At 47.4% G+C, this 19,445-nt stretch overlaps 3 protein-coding genes and 1 non-coding gene across 7 annotated transcripts; 2 read left to right on the top strand and 2 right to left on the bottom strand.

Annotated features, from left to right (window-relative positions):
• Window positions 1-7,675: 7,675 nt before the first annotated feature.
• On the bottom strand, window positions 7,676-10,271 carry LOC120646758 (uncharacterized protein At1g01500-like). 2 transcript variants are annotated; one of them, XM_039923208.1, is made up of 3 exons: window positions 9,731-10,271; window positions 8,470-9,207; window positions 7,676-8,296 (listed from the first exon to the last, which is right to left on the bottom strand). In XM_039923208.1, exons 2-3 carry the CDS (start codon window positions 9,124-9,126, stop codon window positions 8,039-8,041), a joined length of 915 nt encoding a protein of 304 aa, XP_039779142.1. In that variant the 5' UTR covers window positions 9,127-9,207; window positions 9,731-10,271; the 3' UTR covers window positions 7,676-8,038. The 2 variants fall into 2 exon arrangements, with proteins under 2 accessions (XP_039779142.1, XP_039779143.1); XM_039923209.1 differs by having other exon boundaries at window positions 8,470-9,169; window positions 9,731-9,902.
• A 1,050-nt stretch (window positions 10,272-11,321) lies between these two features.
• Window positions 11,322-11,394, bottom strand: TRNAR-CCU. Its single transcript has one exon. It is a non-coding gene; the product is annotated as a tRNA-Arg (tRNA).
• A 48-nt stretch (window positions 11,395-11,442) lies between these two features.
• Window positions 11,443-14,728, top strand: LOC120646759 (AP-3 complex subunit sigma-like). 3 transcript variants are annotated; one of them, XM_039923213.1, is made up of 7 exons: window positions 11,443-11,612; window positions 11,817-11,859; window positions 11,941-12,002; window positions 12,280-12,376; window positions 12,821-12,891; window positions 14,119-14,210; window positions 14,292-14,728. In XM_039923213.1, exons 1-7 carry the CDS (start codon window positions 11,544-11,546, stop codon window positions 14,356-14,358), a joined length of 501 nt encoding a protein of 166 aa, XP_039779147.1. In that variant the 5' UTR covers window positions 11,443-11,543; the 3' UTR covers window positions 14,359-14,728. The 3 variants fall into 3 exon arrangements, with proteins under 3 accessions (XP_039779147.1, XP_039779145.1, XP_039779144.1); XM_039923211.1 differs by having other exon boundaries at window positions 11,446-11,612; window positions 11,817-11,868; XM_039923210.1 differs by having other exon boundaries at window positions 11,446-11,612; window positions 11,817-12,002.
• A 439-nt stretch (window positions 14,729-15,167) lies between these two features.
• LOC120646760 lies at window positions 15,168-18,656 on the top strand. The gene is made up of 3 exons (XM_039923214.1): window positions 15,168-15,400; window positions 17,594-17,709; window positions 17,821-18,656. Exons 1-3 carry the CDS (start codon window positions 15,287-15,289, stop codon window positions 18,266-18,268), a joined length of 678 nt encoding a protein of 225 aa, XP_039779148.1. The 5' UTR covers window positions 15,168-15,286; the 3' UTR covers window positions 18,269-18,656.
• Window positions 18,657-19,445: the final 789 nt, after the last annotated feature.

Here is a 19,445-nt window from a genome sequence, read left to right on the forward strand (position 1 = left end):
CGCTTGCAAGAGGGGCCAGGCGGTCCGACCGGCTCAGTCCAATCGGTCTGACCGGACTACCCTGGTCGAGCCGAAAGAAATGTATGGCGGACCGTCCGGGGTACTAGGGCGGACCGTCCGCTTTACAAGAATCCAGTTAACCGGACCGTCCGCTGAGCTTAGGCGGACCGTCTGCTTTACCAAATGTCAACCCAACTCAGTTTCAGATGGTTCTGTGTGTTTTTCCTCAACGGCCGGCGGACCGTCCGCGTGTCCTGACCGGACTGTCCGCGCAACACATTTGAACTACCAGACAGTGTCTCCGGTCCCACCGACAACGCTATTGCAACACTTCGCGCCGCGCCTATAAAATCTTACAACCCGAATTTCATCTACATAAGTCCTTAAGGTCTTAAACTAACTCCCCCCATCAACTTCTATGGGACAAAGCCCAAAACACAACCAAAAATATGATGCATGCTAGCCCTATGCTAAAATTCATTTTTATATTTTTGGAAGAACATGAAATTAGTCATGCCTGTACCACCTTCGGTGCGTTTCGGCTCTGATACCAGCTGTGACGGAACCACCAAATTAAAACTCTAAATTAAGCGTGATGGCCATCATTTGAATACATCGGGCGCATTAGCTTAATGGTTTAATTTGACAGTCCTTTCTCAACCCATGTTCCGATCGAAACATCACCGATAGTCTCACACGAAGGTGAGCGCAGATGGTATAAAGCACGACACATATTTGAAAATACAACAATATACACAAGATTCTGACATAAGTTTTTCAAACCAAGTTTAAATACCTGCATAATCTACAAACTTTACAGAACCGAATCTAGAGTTTGAACAGATGTAAAAGGCCTACATCTGCCACAAGTGTACAACGAGAAGTCCCCTAACTAGGCGTCGGGCTCCACAACCTCCCATCCCACTGCGTCCCGACGGATGAACTTAACGCAACAGGGACAGAAATCAACGTTCGGGTGTCCTGAAATAATTGTGGCAACAAACCCTGAGTATACTAATACTCAACAAGGCTTACCTGACCAGGGGCATACATAGCCCCTATCTAGACATGCACGGCTTTCTGGCCAGCGGGTTGTTTTGCAGAAAAGCATCTATAGTTGAATCCTTACTTTCAATGTTTTAGCCACATGTTCTATATAGAAAGACTCTCATCTAATGTTGGCATATGTACAACAATCATGTTGGAGCATTACAATAATGATTCAAAATAGTTCCATCATTTATCACTAACATTTCTAATTCATTTCTACGAGGCGACAAAGAGATCGAGGCCCTCATATCAGCGAGACACGGCGAATCGATTCGATTTAACCTTGCAAGGTAGACCTAACCAACACGGCACGCTTAGGCCCCGTCGGACCACACGCACCAACCATTCCCCTCCCCGCCACGAACTACAGGACCGCCCCACCAGCGTATAGTCAGTCGAGCCCTACGAGAGACCACCAAAAGTAAATACATGCAAGCCAATTCTCCGCGGCCACTCGACTACCCTAAGGGGTGGGAGGGAGTCCTGTACTTTCGAAGCAGGGCAGTACTAGGCTTACCGGTTTCGACTACCTCCTACTCCCGGTATGCGGTTAGTACACTTCCATCCCCGATTAGCACTGCCAACAACGGACGGTCCTAAATCGACACAGACGGGGCTAAGACATTCAGGAACCCTGTCCTGCTGCCATACCTATACATTGTCATCATTTCTCCGTCCGGTCTCACATTATCCATTTATCTCAAATCATACTCAAATATTCATGTACTGAAATAGCCATGTATCATATATCTCGCGAGTAACCGGAAATTACTCGACTTCTAATCATCTTATATCTCGCGAGTGGCAGGAGAGCACTCGTCTTCTACCGGAAACCATTAAGCATAGCGCTTCTATCGTCCTATACATACTAGTATAACTCAAGGAGACCTAGAGATCATGCAACTAGGGTTTCAAACAATTTCCTAAACCTAATGCACAAATAATAGAGACATATAAAGGTGTCATAATTTGAAATAATCGGATGTGCACCGGGGCTTGCCTTCGGGCTGTTGCTCAGAGCTAGGGTCAGGCGGGCCTTGGACTGGGTTCTCACGCCTCTCCTCCTGGGCTTGCTCTGGCTGCTCCTGCGGTGCCGTAATCACCTCAAACACGACGTCCTCAATGACCGATGCTACACGAATGCATATGAAATAATTGAGTGCAGCTCAATGATGCAACTACTATACTTCAAACTGAAATGCCCTACGGACTGTCCGCACCCAAGTGGTGGACCGGCCGCGGTTCAACTCTGCAGACCCACCAGAACCAACTACCTCTCTAGACAATTTCAAATCTATACGGTGGACTGTCTGCTCCAAAATAGCGGATTGTCCGCAGTTTAACTCCGCAAAACCACCAGAGGTAACGACGCCTCTGGATAAATTTTTAATTTCTACGGCGGACTGTCCGACCCTCCTTGGCGGACTGTCCGCAGTTCACTCTGCCAATTCCACCAGAGACGATAACGTCTCTGGACAAAATCCTAGACTCTACGGCGGACTGTCCGCTCTCCATTAGCGGACCATCCGCAGTTCAACCCTGCGAAACCCACCAGAGACAACATCGTCTCTGGACAACTTCTAACTTGACCTGCGGACTGTCCGGCCCTCCTAGGCGGACCGTCCGCGATTCCTATCTTTTGACACCGCGCGCCGCCACCAGTGAGGCCGGCGTGGCACCGCGGCGCGCCGTTCCCGCCGATGGTGGCCCAACCGACGGCGAGGCTAGCACTACACCATCTACTGGACGAGGCGCACACGAGCATGGGTGATGCACGCGAAGAACTCAAGCCTAACCTAGTCGGCGACGTGCGGCCCGTGGCGGTCAAAATGACATCATCGTGAACGGGCGTGGAACAACAAGAACGTGGAGGAACGAGGGGAGCATGAGCATTAGCGACTCACTTACAATCGATTTGTGCCCTTGGGCGAAGGAAACGGTGCTCGGACGATGGAGTTCCACGGTGAGGTCGAGTTTGGACCAAACTAAGACCGACGGCCGGGGAATCCGAGATTCCCGATGAGATGGGGGTTGTGGCTGTGGTTGGAGGGGTTGAGGAGGGAGCTAGGGAGGTGGTCGAGCTTCCGGTGCGGTGGATTTGAAATCCATGGGGGGAATGCGCGGATTTGGCCGGTGAAGGGGAGGGCGCTCAAACGTTGCCCATGGCGTCGGGAGGGAGAGAGAGAGTGAACAGAGAGAGAGGGAGTGGGTGCGGGGTGGGTGGAGGGCGGTGCGCGACTTCAATGCGGCATACGGGAATGGACAGGGATGAGCTCGTCGGTCGGCACGTGGCGGCGACCGACGAACCTCGGTCTTGGAGTGGTTGAAGCAGGGCCGTCGCGGACCGTCCTCAGCTCCAAGCGGACTATCCGCGAGGCTGGATGTTACAGTTTTCATTAGGACAGCTGTGAGCTCGACGCTTTACTCTACTTGGTCATTACATTATCCAGGCGATTGGGCTTGGGCCTGATCAAATGATGATGGTAGTAGTGATGTATACTACGCATGCACTCCTGTTCATCCAAGCAAGAGGCATTCCATACAGGTCTCAGCCAGCAGTTTTGCTTGAGCCTGCCGTGTACTAGCTAGCTCACCTGTTTATATCAACAAGGCCGCTTGGGCAATTAAATTAGAGACAATCACTAGCAGAGAAATAAACAAACGGCCCCGTTCCCTGAACGAGCTACCGACAGTTCCCGACGGATCACCGTCGTCCGAGACATTCCTGGTCCCAGCACACACCTCACCATCTCACTTCTGTGTCACGATCTCCTTTCCATTTCATGGGTTCCATAAAAAGGGCATTTTAAATTTGCTGAACCCCACATCGATCAGAGATCCTGCAGGGCGTCTCTGCACCAGCAGCAGTTCTCCTCGCAGACGGACGATTAAACCCCGGGAGGCTGCTTAGACGGCGACAGCCTAATAAGTGAAAGTAACCTTGGATTATCCCCTTGGATTAAGAGGCTTGGCCTGCAACGTTCAGGTTCTGCGAAGGTTGATGTTGCCGGGAAGGCGACGACGGCCACGCAGCGGATGCTGCTGCGGCTCTCGGGGTGTCTGCCGCCGCCGCAAGGTTGGTGGATCGAAGAAGAAAAAAAAGGCCCGTGGCTCTGGTTGCCTGCCCTGTCCGCGCCGCGCCGGTTGATTGGCTTGGAAACCAAGCGTGCAAAAGAGTCGGGGAGGTGCGTGTGCCCATGCATGCTCTCCTTCAGACCTTTTTTTTTTCAGTTCAGTGTCAAATTAATTAATTAGCAGTAGCATGCGTTTTTCAAACTAAAAAAATGGTTATCGTGTACTAAAACAAAACGTTGGTGCATGTCTCCACTCCCCAGTGCCTCCCGGTGAACTTGTTTTTACCGTTGCCTCCCGGTGAACTTGATCACGGGTAGGAAACTTTTTTTTTTTTGAAAAAGGATCAACCCAGCATTTCTAGAAAGCATATGGGTAGGCAAATAATTCAGGGTGTTGGCCTAGCTGTGATTAGCCCGTCGGCATCCCACGTACCTGAAGATGGCTACAGCTTTAACGGGGGACGTGGCAGCGCTCCCCTGTTCAGAACGATACGCGTTGCTTGCCACCAAATTAGAAAATCGAACCTACGATATGAGGTGGGGAAAACAACGCCACGCGTGCACACGCCATTAACCGGATCGCGACTTCCCGAGCTGTAGACTGGCATCGATCGGCCCCGCGCCACGCACGCGGGCATGAATGGTCACCGACGGCGCGCGCGCGCCACCTCGTTCTCAGCCTCACTGTCAGATACAATGCGTCGCTTGCTCACATGCATGCGCGGGCCAATCATTGATCGATCGTGCATCCCTGCACGAGTCCACAATCATCTGTGCGCGATCACCACAATCCCCGGAATTGGAGCTCAAAACAAGCGCGCCAGGCGACGACGAAGAGTACATGAGCTTCGCCGTAGCACGCTCATAAGAATGGCAACAATGGCGGCCGGCCGGCCGGCCGGCGGGGCACGCGGCGGGACACGTACGCTGGCGGCACGCGCGCCGTGGCACGGGTGTGGATCGAGCGCCCGATGCCGGCGGCCGGGGGATTAATGGCCGAGCTCGGGAGGTAGCTCGATCCGGGCCAGGGGGTGTAGCGAAGTCGTCGTACGCCTTTTGCCCGGACGCGACTGTTCACTGGACCCTCCGGGTCTCTCTTTCCCCGGCCTCGCAATTAGTCGGCGCCGCCCGGGATCACATCAGATCGGTCATGCTAGGGCGTCCACGGGGAGCAAGGCTAGTCCGCTGGACAGATTAATTCAGTGGCCTCGCTCTCATTTTACCGCCCCCGGCACGGGAGTTACCGAGCATTGACAGGTCTACTGGCTTTCTTCTGAAACCACTTGTTCAGAACGGGCGTAGCCGCGTAGGTGTGCACCAAACGATGCAGAGCAAGGGTTCATGCGTCCGGCACCAAACTTGAAGGTAAAGACACGCCGGCGCAGTCGCGGAGAGATTCTTGGCAGTTGGCACCTTTGTCAGTTCCTTACCCCCCTTCCCTTGTACATACCTGCGCTGCAGTTGTCCTGGTTCCTGGGCCCGAGGGCCATCCATGTAGTTGTGCAGAGATCAAGCTTGTCGATCTGCTCCGCGAGACGGCGAGAGGGAGGATGGCAACAAAAGGTAGTAGCAACCACAAGAGAAATCGTATGTTTTCAGCGAGTTCCCAAAACCATTAGAAAAACCGGTGGTTGTAGATACGTACAGATCAAAGTCCCACAAAAAGAAGCAGCCTTTCCTGAGACGTGCTACTGCCAATTTATACAAGGCAGTACCAAGGACTCTGTATCGAAATCATTGATGAGCATGACTGGCTGTATTTTAATCTGGTCAGCAAAGAAACGTGACTGCAAACACAAAGACTTCAAGACCCTCGTTTTGATGCAAAACTAAGACTGCGGCTTTTCAAAAAAAAAATCTAACACTGCATTTGTTGGAAACAAGCAAATTAGAACCAATCCATACAGCTGATGCAACCATCGTAATGGAGGCGGACACAGCCGTTGAACGTGAATGAACGCATCTCTGATCCTTGCCGCCTTCTTGATCGGCTTTGAAACTGAAAGATACGTGACGGCACCGTCGTTACAACCCGTACTCCAATCGGTTGCTACTACTAGATTGATTGGCGGTTGCAGAGGAGGAGAAAAGCCTGGGATCCAGGCCAAGCGATGCTGGTGGGAGGTCGCCCTCGCCGGGCGCCTGGCTGGCTCGCTCCGAGGCTCATGATGATTGCGAGCATCAAGAGTTCAAGACGGACCCTTCGGATTGCATTCCAGCAAGTAACGGGAGCTTACAGTATCTGTGCTGTCGCCATTAGGTGGCCTTAAAATCCCTCGGCTTCTTTCGGCGTCTCGATGGAAAGATTGGTGAACAGGGCTCCTGGCTGATCGTAGAGGTCTATGGACACCTGACGTCTCTGCATTCTTGACACCTGTGTTGGGCACCTTGCCATTTCTTCCTCAGCTTCTGCCGTGTCCCTGTCCTTTCTGGTGCTGTTTTTGGGTTGTTAGTTTCAAGTGGGACTCGGAGCGACAGGATACCATGATAGTGTACAGGCTTTTTGTTTTAGTATATGTGATTTCTACGCAACATAAAGGAGAGGGAAATGTTAGGAGTTGGGAGCATCCGGTGTGTTTTTTTTTGTTACGGAGATATACAAGGTAGCCTCCGGCCTCTACCGGCAACGAGCAATGCAAGCAACTTCTGTAAACAAAAAGAAAAAAACCTCATCACACAAAGTCTAATAACTATTTTTTATTCCAGAATATTTTTTTAGAATAATTTTTGTTTCGAAATAAATTTGACTGGATTACACATGTGGGCCGGTTTGTTGGGCCAATTTAAACCCAAAATATGAAATCTAGAGTGGAGGAACCTTAGTGTGAGTCTGCTGGGGTAGGTTCACCTTAACATCGAGAGGTGAGAGGTAAAGTATCTACAAATTCCGAAGCCCAGACAATTGCGGCCAACCAAACAAAAAATAAGCGCAGGCGACGAAAATGGGCCGCCTAACACAGTCGATGCAGGCCCAATAGAGGCCCGTCCCGTTCAACCCTGTCTGCCTCATGCGAGGGGTTTTTTTTTTTGGCGAAGCAACTACGCTGAAACTCTGAAAGGCAGTCTCACATTCACATCCCGTAATCTGCGACGATCAAACGAGAGTGAAGAGCTGAAGACAGAACTATGTTTGTCGAAGAAGAGAGCACATGACCGCCTCAAAAAAAAAAAGTCCACGACGACCGCCTCCTCTATCCTCTCCCTCTTCGTCTCCGATAGGTGATAGCGAGCGGCAGCCGCGCAGCCTCGCCCGTCCGGGCGCGGGTCAGCGCGCCCCAGAGCAGCGGCAGCGGCCTCGCATTTGCGCAGCCAAGCTGAGATGACGACGACGGCGACGCGCGACCACGCGCCGCCGCACTCGCCGCAGCCGTCTCTGGCTGGGGACTGTCGCTTGGCACTGGCATGTGCTCGCCAGGCGCTGCTAGATGGCAGCACCATGGCACGCGCGCCTACATGACTCTCTGCGTGTGGGCCCCACCGGGCACCGCCGAAGTCAATCCCCAATCCCCACGCGCAGATAGCTCCGCCGCCAGAAGCCAGGACCAACATGAAACGATCAGGCAGCTTCGCCATGGCACGCGTACATTGCCAAATGCCAATCCGCCATACCAACTGCACAAGGATATACTACAATAGGGTGCGTGCATCCGGCACAGTGCACAACCACTCGTTCGTTGGGCTGGAGCTGGAGTTGGTGGTTGGAGTAGTGTGAGGAAAAAAATACTATTGGCTGGCTGGTGATTAGAAGTTGGTGCTGGAGCAGTGTGAGAGAAAAATACTGTTGGGCTGGAGGCTGTTGGTGCTGCCGAACAGAGTGAACGTTTTCATCATCCAGATCTTCTCTTTTTTTCATCATCATCACTAAGAAAGTTTTAGGAGCCACACAGATGCGCGCTCGAACTGCCGTGGGTGGTTCATCGGAGCAGGCTTGAGATGAGCCGCCACTTGAGGGTCCTGGAGGTGGACTGGTACGAGCGGGCCAGGAGGCCGGCCCCGATGCCGACGCCGAGGCAGATGCCCAGGCTGATGCCGACGCCGACGCGGACCCCAGCGGTGAACCACGACAGCTCGCTGTACCCTTCGTCTTCGTCCAGACCTGCGGATCTCATGTAGAGGCTGCTGTCCTCGTCGTCCGCGTCCGGGTCGGGCTTGTAGCACCTGTACTCCGACTCCTGCACGCGACACGCAGCAAGCAGTTCAGGCGTTTTCAGTTCAGAGTTTTCTGCTAAAAAAAACGAAACTTCTCTGAATTTCAACGGAGGGCTGATTGACGGAATGAGCGCAGTGCGATCAGAATTCAGATTGTATACTAAAGATGCTAATTGGCAGACAAAGATCGGCGTACCTGCGGTTCATGCTCCGCCGGCGTTGGGCTCGTGTCCTCCGCCTGCTCGCCCCACTCCGGGATCGGGTCCAAGAACGCCTTCACCTGGCGCCGCCTCCGGAACCGCAGCTGCATCGCCTTGGTGAACACGATCGGCGTGCCCCGGAACACGCCGGCCACGTACACCTCCACCGCCGGCGGCTTCGCCTCCGTATCCCTGGCGCACCTCAGGAACCCTGTGCCCCTCTGCGTCGCGACCTGGCACTTCATCACCCAGCTCCTCTTCCCCTCGCCCTCCGCGTCGCACATCTCCAGGATCCCCACGAGGAGCCGCTCGTCCTTGTTGTGGACCTCGAACCGCACGCTGCCGGCCATCCTGACGGTCGCCGTGCTCACGAAGGTGGCCTCCTCCGACCTCGCGTCGACGCGGCCGCGGCGGAGGGAGCACGACACGGTGCTGCTGCCTTTGCCGCTGCTTATGCTTGGCTTCTGATCGGCGCCGCTCACTTCCAGGTCGGTGTCAGGTGTGAGCGGGATGTGGGTGAGCGTGAGGGTGTCCAGCATGGACTCGTCGACCTCGCACCTGCTCATCCTCAGGTAGAAGACTCGCAGGGTGAGGCAAGACGTCGGCTCCGGCCCGGCCATGGCAACAGCTTCCGGCTCGGTGATGTCACCCATGTTCAGAGAATTTCACATAAGACGATGGGATTGGATGTAGTTTCTGAACAATCAGGAATTGGGCATCACAGAGTATTCCATCTTCACCAAAAAATTGCAACGGTTAGATTGGCAGGATAAATTGCAGTCAGTGATCGTCCAAAAACTATAGTAAATTTTCTCTCAAACACTACCGGATAAGGGATAGAACGTCTACAAATTCGCAGAGAAACTGTCAGGAAATTCACATACTACAGATGGAACTGTACCTGACTCTCTGAATTAAACCTAGGGGTCGGGAGAGCAGATTAAAGAATTCTTCGACCTTCTATAACATGGAAGATGCAAGAAAATAAAGATGAAATCAAGCTTGCCCACAGTATTAGGATCGGTGCCACTAATTCCGGATGATTTCATACAGAAACAGCTCTACATCCACAAGTGCATAGACCAACAGCTCCCAGAGGAACAAAGAACAAGAAACGGATTTTCGATTGTGTGCCAGAACTGTACCCGCGGACGCAGCCGCAGCATATATGATGATACCCCCGAATATGTTTGCAATTGCACTAGGGGAATTCAGTGGAGCAGAGACCAGAGAGGGATAGAGTCATGAACTGCTTACCTGATCGAGCTCCGAAATTGTGGGATGCCTCCCTTCAGTCCCTCTCCCATTCAACTCTTCAGTGTGATGGTATGGTACAAGCCTGGCAGAGTGGCAGAGATTTTCTGTTCTGCTATATATCCTAGGGCCTTTTTTTTGGGTGGAGTTTTTTTTTGCGAGGTTTTTTGGGTGGAGTTGAGGACCCGGAAATCCCTCAACTGACACCTCACACAATGCACACCAGAGTCCAAAACCACCGCTTCATGCATGACAGCATAAAGTCCTATTGCAACCTAGGAGAAAAATATATAAAACACCCATGACGACAAGCCGAACATTCTTCCGTTCCTATTTTGTAGCTCATAATAAAGCAGCGAATAAATTGTCTAACGTAACTAATTATCAAAATTTAATGTGAATTCAATTCATACTAATGTTATATATTTTTTTAAAAGGGTACTAATGTTGTGTATTACAGGCTTTTAATTGGGGGGGGGGGGAATGGACGAGCCCTATTCTCCTGATATTCAAATTTTCTGCCGATGTCTCATTGTTTTAGAAATAGTATCAGAAGAATGCCGTCCATAGTTATCCAGGCAACCCAGAAAAAAAAAAGAGCGATGAATTTAGGTGGTTGGCAGCAAAAGAGTATCTACTGACTACTCCCACCTTGTGACCAGGATCTCAAACTAGGCAATGGCAATCCCACTAGTCCACATCAAATGTCTCCCACCACAAGGAATTAGTGAAGGAAAATTATGTTTGCAAATTTCCACGACCTGTGTGCTAGAGTGTTCAACAAGTCAATATCAAACCTTTTTTTAAATCTGCAATAGGCAAGCCCAATGTTTATCCTAATAAAATCGGACCCAATCTTGATATATACCTTCCACAAAAAAATGGAACAAGAATTTGTTGTAATGAGCTAGTTTGCTGTAACATATAGATTGGCAAATTAAAAAAAAAAACCGGTGAATCATGTTTCGGAGATAGTCTACGGAGTATGTTTAAAGCTCGAGATACAGAGCCTCGCTGGCACATAGTACATGCATGTTCTTTAGGATTTTACGGAAACGTCCTCATATTGTGCTTGTTCTGGTATTTGATGCACAAACATAAATGAAACGCATCAAATCGACAACGTATTGCCTTTGTTAGTTACAAAAGTTGAAAGTGAAATAAACATTCTGTTGAGCATACTTATAGTAAAAAATTGTTGCTAATTTGATATGAACATGTTAGGGTAAAAATAATTTACCAAGCAGGAACTCTACAAAAAATTATCCATCAGACAGTTAGAGTCCAAAACTGTTACTGAATCAGTACAGAGGATCAAAATCGGCATAATGTTGCTGTCTGTGTAGGAAGCTGAACGCGAAACAAAACACTTCATCAAGCAACTTGAGAGTTTTAGCCTTTTGCTAACTTGATCCAAACAACTTGAAATAAAACATTGTGTCTGAATGATATACGTGTTCCTGACATTCTATCTGCTACACAACGAATCTAAAAAATGCTACTATAATGATATCAGCATTTCCTTCTAAAAATATTGAAAAAAATTAAACATCCAGCTACATGGGAGCCCAAAACAATTGAATGACAAAAAATACGCGCCAGGTAGGGGTCGAACCTACGGCCTTCCGCTTAGGAAACGGACGCTCTATCCACTGAGCTACAGGCGCCTTTGTTGCTAGATTTACTATCTAAATCCTTGTAGAAACTTCTTCTGAACCCCTATTATATCGTCTGCTTCCTCTGCTGACTAGAGCACTCGCAATCTGATCTGATCGTTACCCTTGCCGCCACCGCCGCCGCCTCCTCGTCGCCGGCCATGATTCAGGCGGTGATGGTGATAAGCACCCAGGCCAAGCCCCGCCTCCTCAAGTTCTACAATTTCCAGGTTCCAAATCCTCTCATCTCTTCTCTACAGTCACCCCTTACTCCCCCTCTCCCATCTTCACCCACCCAACAAGTGCTCGGTCGATTTCCCCACCCAGATCAAGCACCGCTTCTTCCATGGATCCTTTCGTTATCGAAAAGTTACGCTGGTGAAGAAAATTCGTCTCAAACTTTATTCACTTCCACCTCCGTTTCGTGACTGCAGCCACCGGAGAAGCACCAGGACCTCGTCCGCAGTGTCTTCCAATGTATGCACGGTTGGCTTCCTCATTTCTTCCCCAATTTTGTATGGTTTATGTACCTAGAACTATTGGAGTCTCTTGTTTCAGTACTCTCTGCAAGGCCCGACGGCGTGAGCAATTTCGTTAAGGTGGACTCGATCTTTGGCCCGGTAAGGACTAATCTAGGGTATGCAAATGCTAGCAATGGAAAAAGGAAAGGATTTAATTGCTATGCCAATTGTTGTCTGTGGTTTTAGATATACAGATTGATATTCATCTGCATGTACCCTAACTGTGCAAACTGCCCAGTGGTATGCAAATGTTGTAAATTAAGTTTTCCTTGTTAGGCTTACAATTTCTGTTCCATCAAGGTTAAATCTGGCCACATTATCGACAACAAGTTGATGAAAGTCAGAAAGTGTTGATTTTCTTCTTTGTGCTTTGCAGGGAACAAAAATGGTCTACAAGCATTTGGCCACACTATACTTTGTTTTTGTCTTTGATAGCTCTGAGAATGAACTCGCCATGCTTGATCTCATACAAGGTAACCTAATGGCTTATTGGTGCTGATGTTTTTATTTCAGTTATTAGAATTGGTACGTACATGAGTTGTGCATAAATAAAAGAGGAAGGCATTCAAATTTTCATAAGGAACGGATTATATTCAGTGTGTTATATATTAACCTATTTGACTTCTGCGTGTTCGAGAAAAATTAACCTATTTGACTTGTTTTAGTACATAATCCTGAACTATTTGCTATGCTTGTTTTAGTATTCAAACATCCTCACTTGCAATTTTCTATTCTAGATTTGCAATGCAATCTTAATTTGATGTAACTACACTAGGACGCTCTAAACATTAATCTATTTCCGTCATTTCTGTTTAGCTGCTGAGATTATCACCTTGCTTCAATGTCGTGGAACTCCTCTTATCAGCTCTGATTCTAGGAGAATAATATAATCTGTATAAATTTTGTTTTGTGCACAGTTTTTGTTGAAACATTGGACAGATGCTTCAAGAATGTATGTGAGCTTGATATTGTGTTTAACTTCAACAAGGTACCGTGATCCTCTTGATTCGATCATTTATTCTATATAGTCAGTCTATTAAGTGTGCATTGTTATATTCCTGTTGAAGTTTCCATTTATCGTTGATCCTCATTCACGCATCACATATTGGGTAGCAAAACAGGTGGACTGCAAAAGGTTTCAGACACCATCAAAATAATTTCAGAGTAACTGGATTATCTGTATTAAATTAGCCGGTGAAAATCCAAAAGCTTCAGTATAACAATGTCTGATTCCAAGAATACCTATTATGCAGCATAGCTATATCATTATCTACCACTACCACACATCTAGTTAGCGTGATTGTAGTGACACGCTATTGTCTGACACGCTATTGTCTGGCCATAGAAGGTTGGCAGTACCTGGAGTCCTGGACAACTTAAATATGTGAGACTGCTTACATTTCAACCGAGTTCCAAATCATAATTGAAGCTGTAACTTTTGCATGAATACCTCACAAAAGACAGGCAGGTTTGAAATGGCTTATTTTCTTTTAGTACATAGGACAACAGGAGATTGGATGACAATGGCCTTGAAGAAGAATATCACGAGAGAAAGAAGGGCACCCATAGGGGAAGAGGCCTTGGATAGGCAGAGTGATAGAGCCAAGATTCATGGAGTTTCTTTATTCCCTTGCTTGCTTGGCTCTAAATTGCGCTGATACTTATGCTTACGCAGAGGATAGTCCTCATAAATCTTACAGATAGCTGATAATAGACATAACTAACCTAACCATCAAAGATGGTATCGTATCTATTAAACAATAATTTTGAAACTAGGAAATCTGGAGCAACCTTCCCGCTGCCTGTTCATGATGGCTCTTTCCCCACTCGTTTGCCACCTCTCAGTGGCACATAACTTGTAGCAAAAAGCATATAAAGGGCCAGGCTAGTGGAGCATAATTTTGTTTTCGTGTCATCACAAGAGAGGGCAATAGAATTTTGCTAGTATGTGAATTCTTAAGACAAAAGGAGGGCTTCGCCAAACTTTGGACCCTTAGCTATGGACATGCGGATGCATATGGTGCTGGCTGCTGGAAACTCCTTGTCGCTGCTTCCTGCAGTGTCCATAGTGAGAATACTCTGACATCTATGTATAGAAAAATGCTCAATTTCTCAAGACCAAATGTCCCAAGGATTAATTCCAGCTGTCTTACATTTCTTCATATGCCTTCCATATTGATGTACTATACTATTTACGAATCAATATCTGATGCAGCTGCATTCAATTTTGGATGAGATGATACTGGGGGGACAGGTGATCGAAACAAGTTCAGAGCAAATAATGAAATCTGTGGAAGAGATTGCAAGGTTCTACACTTTGCCTTATCCCTTCATTTATTGCTTGCACTCTTGTGTCCAATTCTAACTACACTGTCCATCTTGACACAGACTGGAGAAACAATCAAGCACAACCAGCCTCATACCCAAGTCGATTTCAGAGCGTTTCAGTCGTTAAGGTTTCACTTGCTTCCAGGACTGAACATTTATGGTGTGATCAGAACCACAGAAGACAATATTGGCTCTCGAGAATCGCCTGGACACAGTCACTTGTTATTGATCAATATGCATGTCTCATTGTATCCTCTGTATGGTGTAAAGCCTGTAACCTGAATGTGAATGCGGCATGTCCAGTCCAGTACTGTCTGCTTAGACTTGTCTGAATGTGCTTGCTGTGGTTCAAACATTATGCATCTGTAGCATTATAGAGGGATAGCTGGTTTCTCATTCGCCTCTTGATCTCAGCTGTATGAACTTGGATCGATGTGAACTTTTTTGGGCCAGACGTTGGCATTCATAGATGTAACTCTGCATTGGGCTTCATTTTATTTCTTCTTTACTCTCTGGTAGTATGACTGTTGTCTGAATTTTGATCAGTGTTAAACCACCAGCGCGTGGCTGCGCACACACTTAGATTTTTATTCTCAAATAAAACAAGGGGCGATCAGCTGCTGTAAGTGTAAACCTAACTCAATAATCAGCCAAGATTCTTATAGAAAAAAATAAACCAAGATTTTTTTTCCGAAAGACCCGGACATCTTCTGGCATGTATTAATAAGGAGAAAGCATTTTACATGAAAAACCTACTTAGAAAGGTTCTAAATAGGCGGAGCATCGGAAAGCTATAAACCATGATTTTTATATGCCAATGTAAAGAGAAACTGATGTGATGGCTTTTATTTGCATCCAATTACGTGCAAGTGGAGATTTCCTAGCCATCTGATCACTTGCATCCAACGGCTAATAATAATGAGTTCTAGGATCTTCGAATTTCAGTTAGGTCACAGCTCACAACTCACAAGTCACAAGCGTCAAGCAGAATACCCGTGCTCATCTTTTCGAGCAAAATTAGGGATTGAGGCTTCCACCCCGCATTCCCCGTTCCCATGAACGATCCCAAGCCGCGGCCGCCGACGGCGGCGGAGGTGGTGGGGCGGCTCAAGGACGACGGCGACTTCGACGCCCTCCGCCGCGCTATCGTTCGGAAGGTCAAGGACAACGTAAGCTTCCCCCAAACGTCCAACCCCCCAAATCCTTTACCCCAAGGTTTTGCGATTTCGTTGTTCGTAGTCCCTAATCCTGCTCGGGGTGGAACTTTGATGCGCATATGCCACTCGTTTTCACTGAATTCTCTGGTGGATTGCTCATCGCTGTTACTTGATTAGTTACTGTTTTGATTGTTTGTAAGAGATTGGAAATCGGTGGCCCGGAGATTAGGGTTTCTCCGGCATTTCGTCCGTTTGGTCCCCTATAAGCCTATAGAGGTTACGAGCCTATGTAGGGATCATTTTAGATTGATCCCTGGTTGAGGCTGGAATAGATTCTTGCGTTTGGTAGTTCTCTTTCCTCTGGTGGAGAGCTGCTGCAGAACTCTGGTGACATTGAAAGTACTGGATACTGGATTCGCTATGGCAGAAATCATTTTCATGGGAGCTTCAGTTATGATCCTTTTGCATGGTGTCTCGTTTGAGTAAACCACAATGGAAGTTCTGGTGTTTATTTAGTTGAAATCCTAAGGTCCTAAAGTGCTTCGATTCAATTCTTGTTGCTAAGTTTTTAGAAATTATAATTCGCAACATGGTGGAAGAGAACTTGGAACATAAGGGAGCGTTTGTACTTTATACCCTTTTCTTGAATTTATGTTATACTTTGCTGCATTTGAAAGAAGGAAGTTTCAACTTCTAGTATTTCCCTCTATACGATACGACACTTGAAGTGGTTCTTAGTAGTTTCTCAGATATGCGTACATCTGGCTGTGGTTTGCATAGGAAAATGGAAGGTTCATTTGAGGAGGGTCTTCACATGCATATGCATTTTTTTTTCTTGCTATGTTTAAATTCCTCGGAGATTCGGAATTTGGCGCGCAAGAAAGGCAAATATGCTTTTGGCCAAGCTGTCGTAAGACCAGTGTTTTCCTTTTTGTCGTATTAGGATTGTGGAAACGTTCAGCCTGCCACTCCCAACACGTGCAGTGGTTTTGAGATGCTGCATTAATTAGGACTATAATTGGAGTGGAGAATTGAATCATCCCTGCTGAGTGACATGCCAAAAATGGTTTCACTTGATTGGAGCCAGTGATGCGTAATGGCTAAATAATTTTATGAGCTTTTCCCATTGAGCTGGGGGGTCTTGCCGTTCAGGCTTGACCTTGTCAGGCCGCTGCAACATGGTGGAGTAGAGATAAATACTTAAATCAGTAGCCTTGATAATCCGTGTCTGAGGCAGCCAATGTTATGTTATCTGAAACTGTAACACCAATGGTAGAGAGCACCATTTGTTCGAGTCATCTGTCAGAGCTCTTGTCTTTTGGGGATATTTGGTATTGCATAATTATCATTACCTGCTCATCTATTGACATATGAATCGGAAAGGCAGTAATCTGTATATTTTTCTTATAAACAAATATTGTCAGCATGATATTTTGCGCTATTAGTTATGATTCGGCTATGCTTCTTGTGGTGGACTGGTTAGAGCGGTGAACTTCAGGAGTTGTTGAAACCCCCATCCTGACCCGGGTTTGAAGCATGGCATCTTCTTAGAACAAAGCCTGGGGAAGTCTCCCCCGTGGTCAAATTTTTGTTTATTTATTATCATTATTTATAAATTGCATTTCCTGGCCAGCCAGGGTTTTGCACTCCCCTACCTTAGAACTAACCAAGGAGTGCAGGAGACGGCTCTCTTGCCATGGCTGAGTTTTGTTTATTATTATTAGTCGTTCATGAACTGTGCTGATTGCCCAAGTGCTCAACTTCATTACAAATTTTGTTCCAGTTGTACAGTCCATCTAATGAAAATGCCCTGTTCTTCATGGATTTTATTTATGTAAGCTCCACCGGTAGAAGTTTCCGTGTACTAGAAGCATGTGCTGTCTTTCTTTCTTTCTTTCTTTCTTTTCTTTTTTGAAACATGAAAGGTATAGTATCAGGGTTCTCTACATATAATTCTTCCAACCATTTTTAATGTGCATGTGATTGATTTCCTGTGATCACATCTTATTTACAGTTCTTGTGTTGTATCACTTGTCTATTGGGCAATTTGAAATCTGTGTGACAATATCTGTTAAACCATGCTAGATAGGTGTATAACTTCTTACATGGTCAGCATCTTGCTCAGTAGATGTTGATTGCAGATTGCAAGACAGTAACATATCGTTGTTCATCAGATATGTTGATGGCATGCTATCTTTCTTGCAGGAGGCGCTACGCAACAAAATCATCTCAGAGGTAAAACAGTCAGTGATACTACAAGAAGATGGATCTGAGAAGTTAAAGTTAAAAGAACTTTCTGATGCAATTTATAAAGATATTGGGTAAGTTGAATCACATTTTGTATAAGCTTTTAAAATGTTATCCTTCTTAAATGTCCACAGTGGATATTGTTTACTAACTCAACTTATTGCTACTCCGCTCTTCCATATCAGGAGCAAAATAATGGGTCAGATATCGGATGAGGTATGGAATGTCATCCAGTCCAATGAAACTGATATACGGGGAACCGTAGAAGCTGTCTACAATAGGATACTGAACCCTGAAAAGGCCCCTGAGCCTTCTTCCAAGAAACTGAAGAGGAAGGGCAAAGAGCAACAGGTTTTGCCAAAAACACAAACTACTGTTGCAGTCGAGGCGGAGGATGATGATCCGTTGGAACCACCAGGTTTTGGCAGATATAATCAGCACAATAACATCGCAGCAGCAGCAGCAGCAGCAGCAGCAGAGCAGACACAGCAGCCGAAACCAAATTTGGAAAATCATAATGAAGCCAAGTTAAATGGAGGTGAGCCAGCTGCTGCGAGTGACCCAGCGGGTGATGATGATGATCCTATGGTGCCCCCTGGATTCGAAGCTAATGCATCTTGCAAGCTTAAATGACAGTGCGGTTGTTTCTTAGTCAGCATGTACAAGGGAGATGCCTTTTAATTTCTGCTGACAGGACGAGAGATGCTTTAGCTCATGTATGCGGCATTGCGGCTCGAGAGGTGAGCAGTTCAAATGAATCTTGAGTCCTGAAACGTGTGTTGTGGTGGTGGATATGTTGGTGGTTGACAAAGTTTTCCTTGTGCGCGTGGTTTCAAAGTGTCGTTTCGCGCGCTGCTTTCTTAGAGTTATGTAATGATAGGATAGTTGCTTGCTTCCTGTAACTATTGGAAAGCGGAGAACCCATACCATTGAGGCCCATGGGCTAATTTCGGGCAACGCTGAACAAACTGTATATATTTCTTCAAAATTCCCATCGAATACATGCGAATTCATCTAGTTTGACGCAAGTCTCGTGCTAATGGCTTATTCGAGGTTTGTTAATTACCTATTTGGTGGTTCTTTTTTTTTGACAGTCACCGGGGGGAGGAGAACTCCCCACCTGAATTCCATTATATTGATAATGGTGTTGGCCCCATAATGGCCCACAATACAAGAGAAGTTACAACACGAGTTTGACAACAACAGCAGCACTGACACGACACAAAAAAACAACAGCACAACACGACAACGAACACAGACCCCCTAAGTGAGAACACAAGCTGTAACCATCCCAAATCGTCAGAGAGCCATCACAACCGAGCAGCGTGCTTGCCTTCACCACAATGGTTGTTGCGTCGCCACACCACCTCTCGTAGCCGTCTCGCTGCCACTCTCCACCTTCCAATAGGGAGAGCCGCCCAGCAGGTCCTACTGTCACCCTCCACCTTCCAATAGGGAGGGCCGCCCAGCAGGATGGGGACTAAAAGTGGTGGGGGGCGCCGACCACCGTGAGCCGGAAAGCGCCGACCTTCCTTGAAGCTGACAAGAGCATTTCTGAGGGAGTATCCGGCCTCCAAGAGCGCGGGGAGGACACAGCATATGATTTGGAGATGCTGCCATCGGGAAGCCCGGCGACGAAGCAGAGGCGCCAGAGGTGATCCATCGATGAACCAGTATGATGAAGAACAGCATGACCGACATGCTAGCTCATCGGAAAACTCCAAGACAATGCCTCCACGGAGGACACAACATTTGGGTGTCGTCATTGCCCGATTTAGAGCTAGCCTAAATTTGGGTTTTCACCCGGAGA

This window comes from Panicum virgatum, chromosome 9K (assembly GCF_016808335.1).
Source record: "Panicum virgatum strain AP13 chromosome 9K, P.virgatum_v5, whole genome shotgun sequence".
NCBI lineage: Eukaryota > Viridiplantae > Streptophyta > Magnoliopsida > Poales > Poaceae > Panicum > Panicum virgatum.

Excerpts from the sequence above, each read along its gene's own strand:
- LOC120646760 (XM_039923214.1), top strand. The coding sequence starts at position 15,287 with ATGAACGATCCCAAGCCGCGGCCGCCGACGGCGGCGGAGGTGGTGGGG. Across the intron at positions 15,401-17,593 it reads TTCGGAAGGTCAAGGACAAC|GAGGCGCTACGCAACAAAAT; the intron begins GTAAGCTTCCCC and ends TCTTTCTTGCAG. Across the intron at positions 17,710-17,820 it reads GCAATTTATAAAGATATTGG|GAGCAAAATAATGGGTCAGA; the intron begins GTAAGTTGAATC and ends CTTCCATATCAG.
- LOC120646759 (XM_039923210.1), top strand. The coding sequence starts at position 11,544 with ATGATTCAGGCGGTGATGGTGATAAGCACCCAGGCCAAGCCCCGCCTC. Across the intron at positions 12,003-12,279 it reads TGGACTCGATCTTTGGCCCG|GGAACAAAAATGGTCTACAA; the intron begins GTAAGGACTAAT and ends TGTGCTTTGCAG. Across the intron at positions 12,377-12,820 it reads CATGCTTGATCTCATACAAG|TTTTTGTTGAAACATTGGAC; the intron begins GTAACCTAATGG and ends TTTTGTGCACAG.
- LOC120646758 (XM_039923208.1), bottom strand. The coding sequence starts at position 9,126 with ATGGGTGACATCACCGAGCCGGAAGCTGTTGCCATGGCCGGGCCGGAG. Across the intron at positions 8,297-8,469 it reads CGGCGGAGCATGAACCGCAG|GAGTCGGAGTACAGGTGCTA; the intron begins GTACGCCGATCT and ends TGTCGCGTGCAG.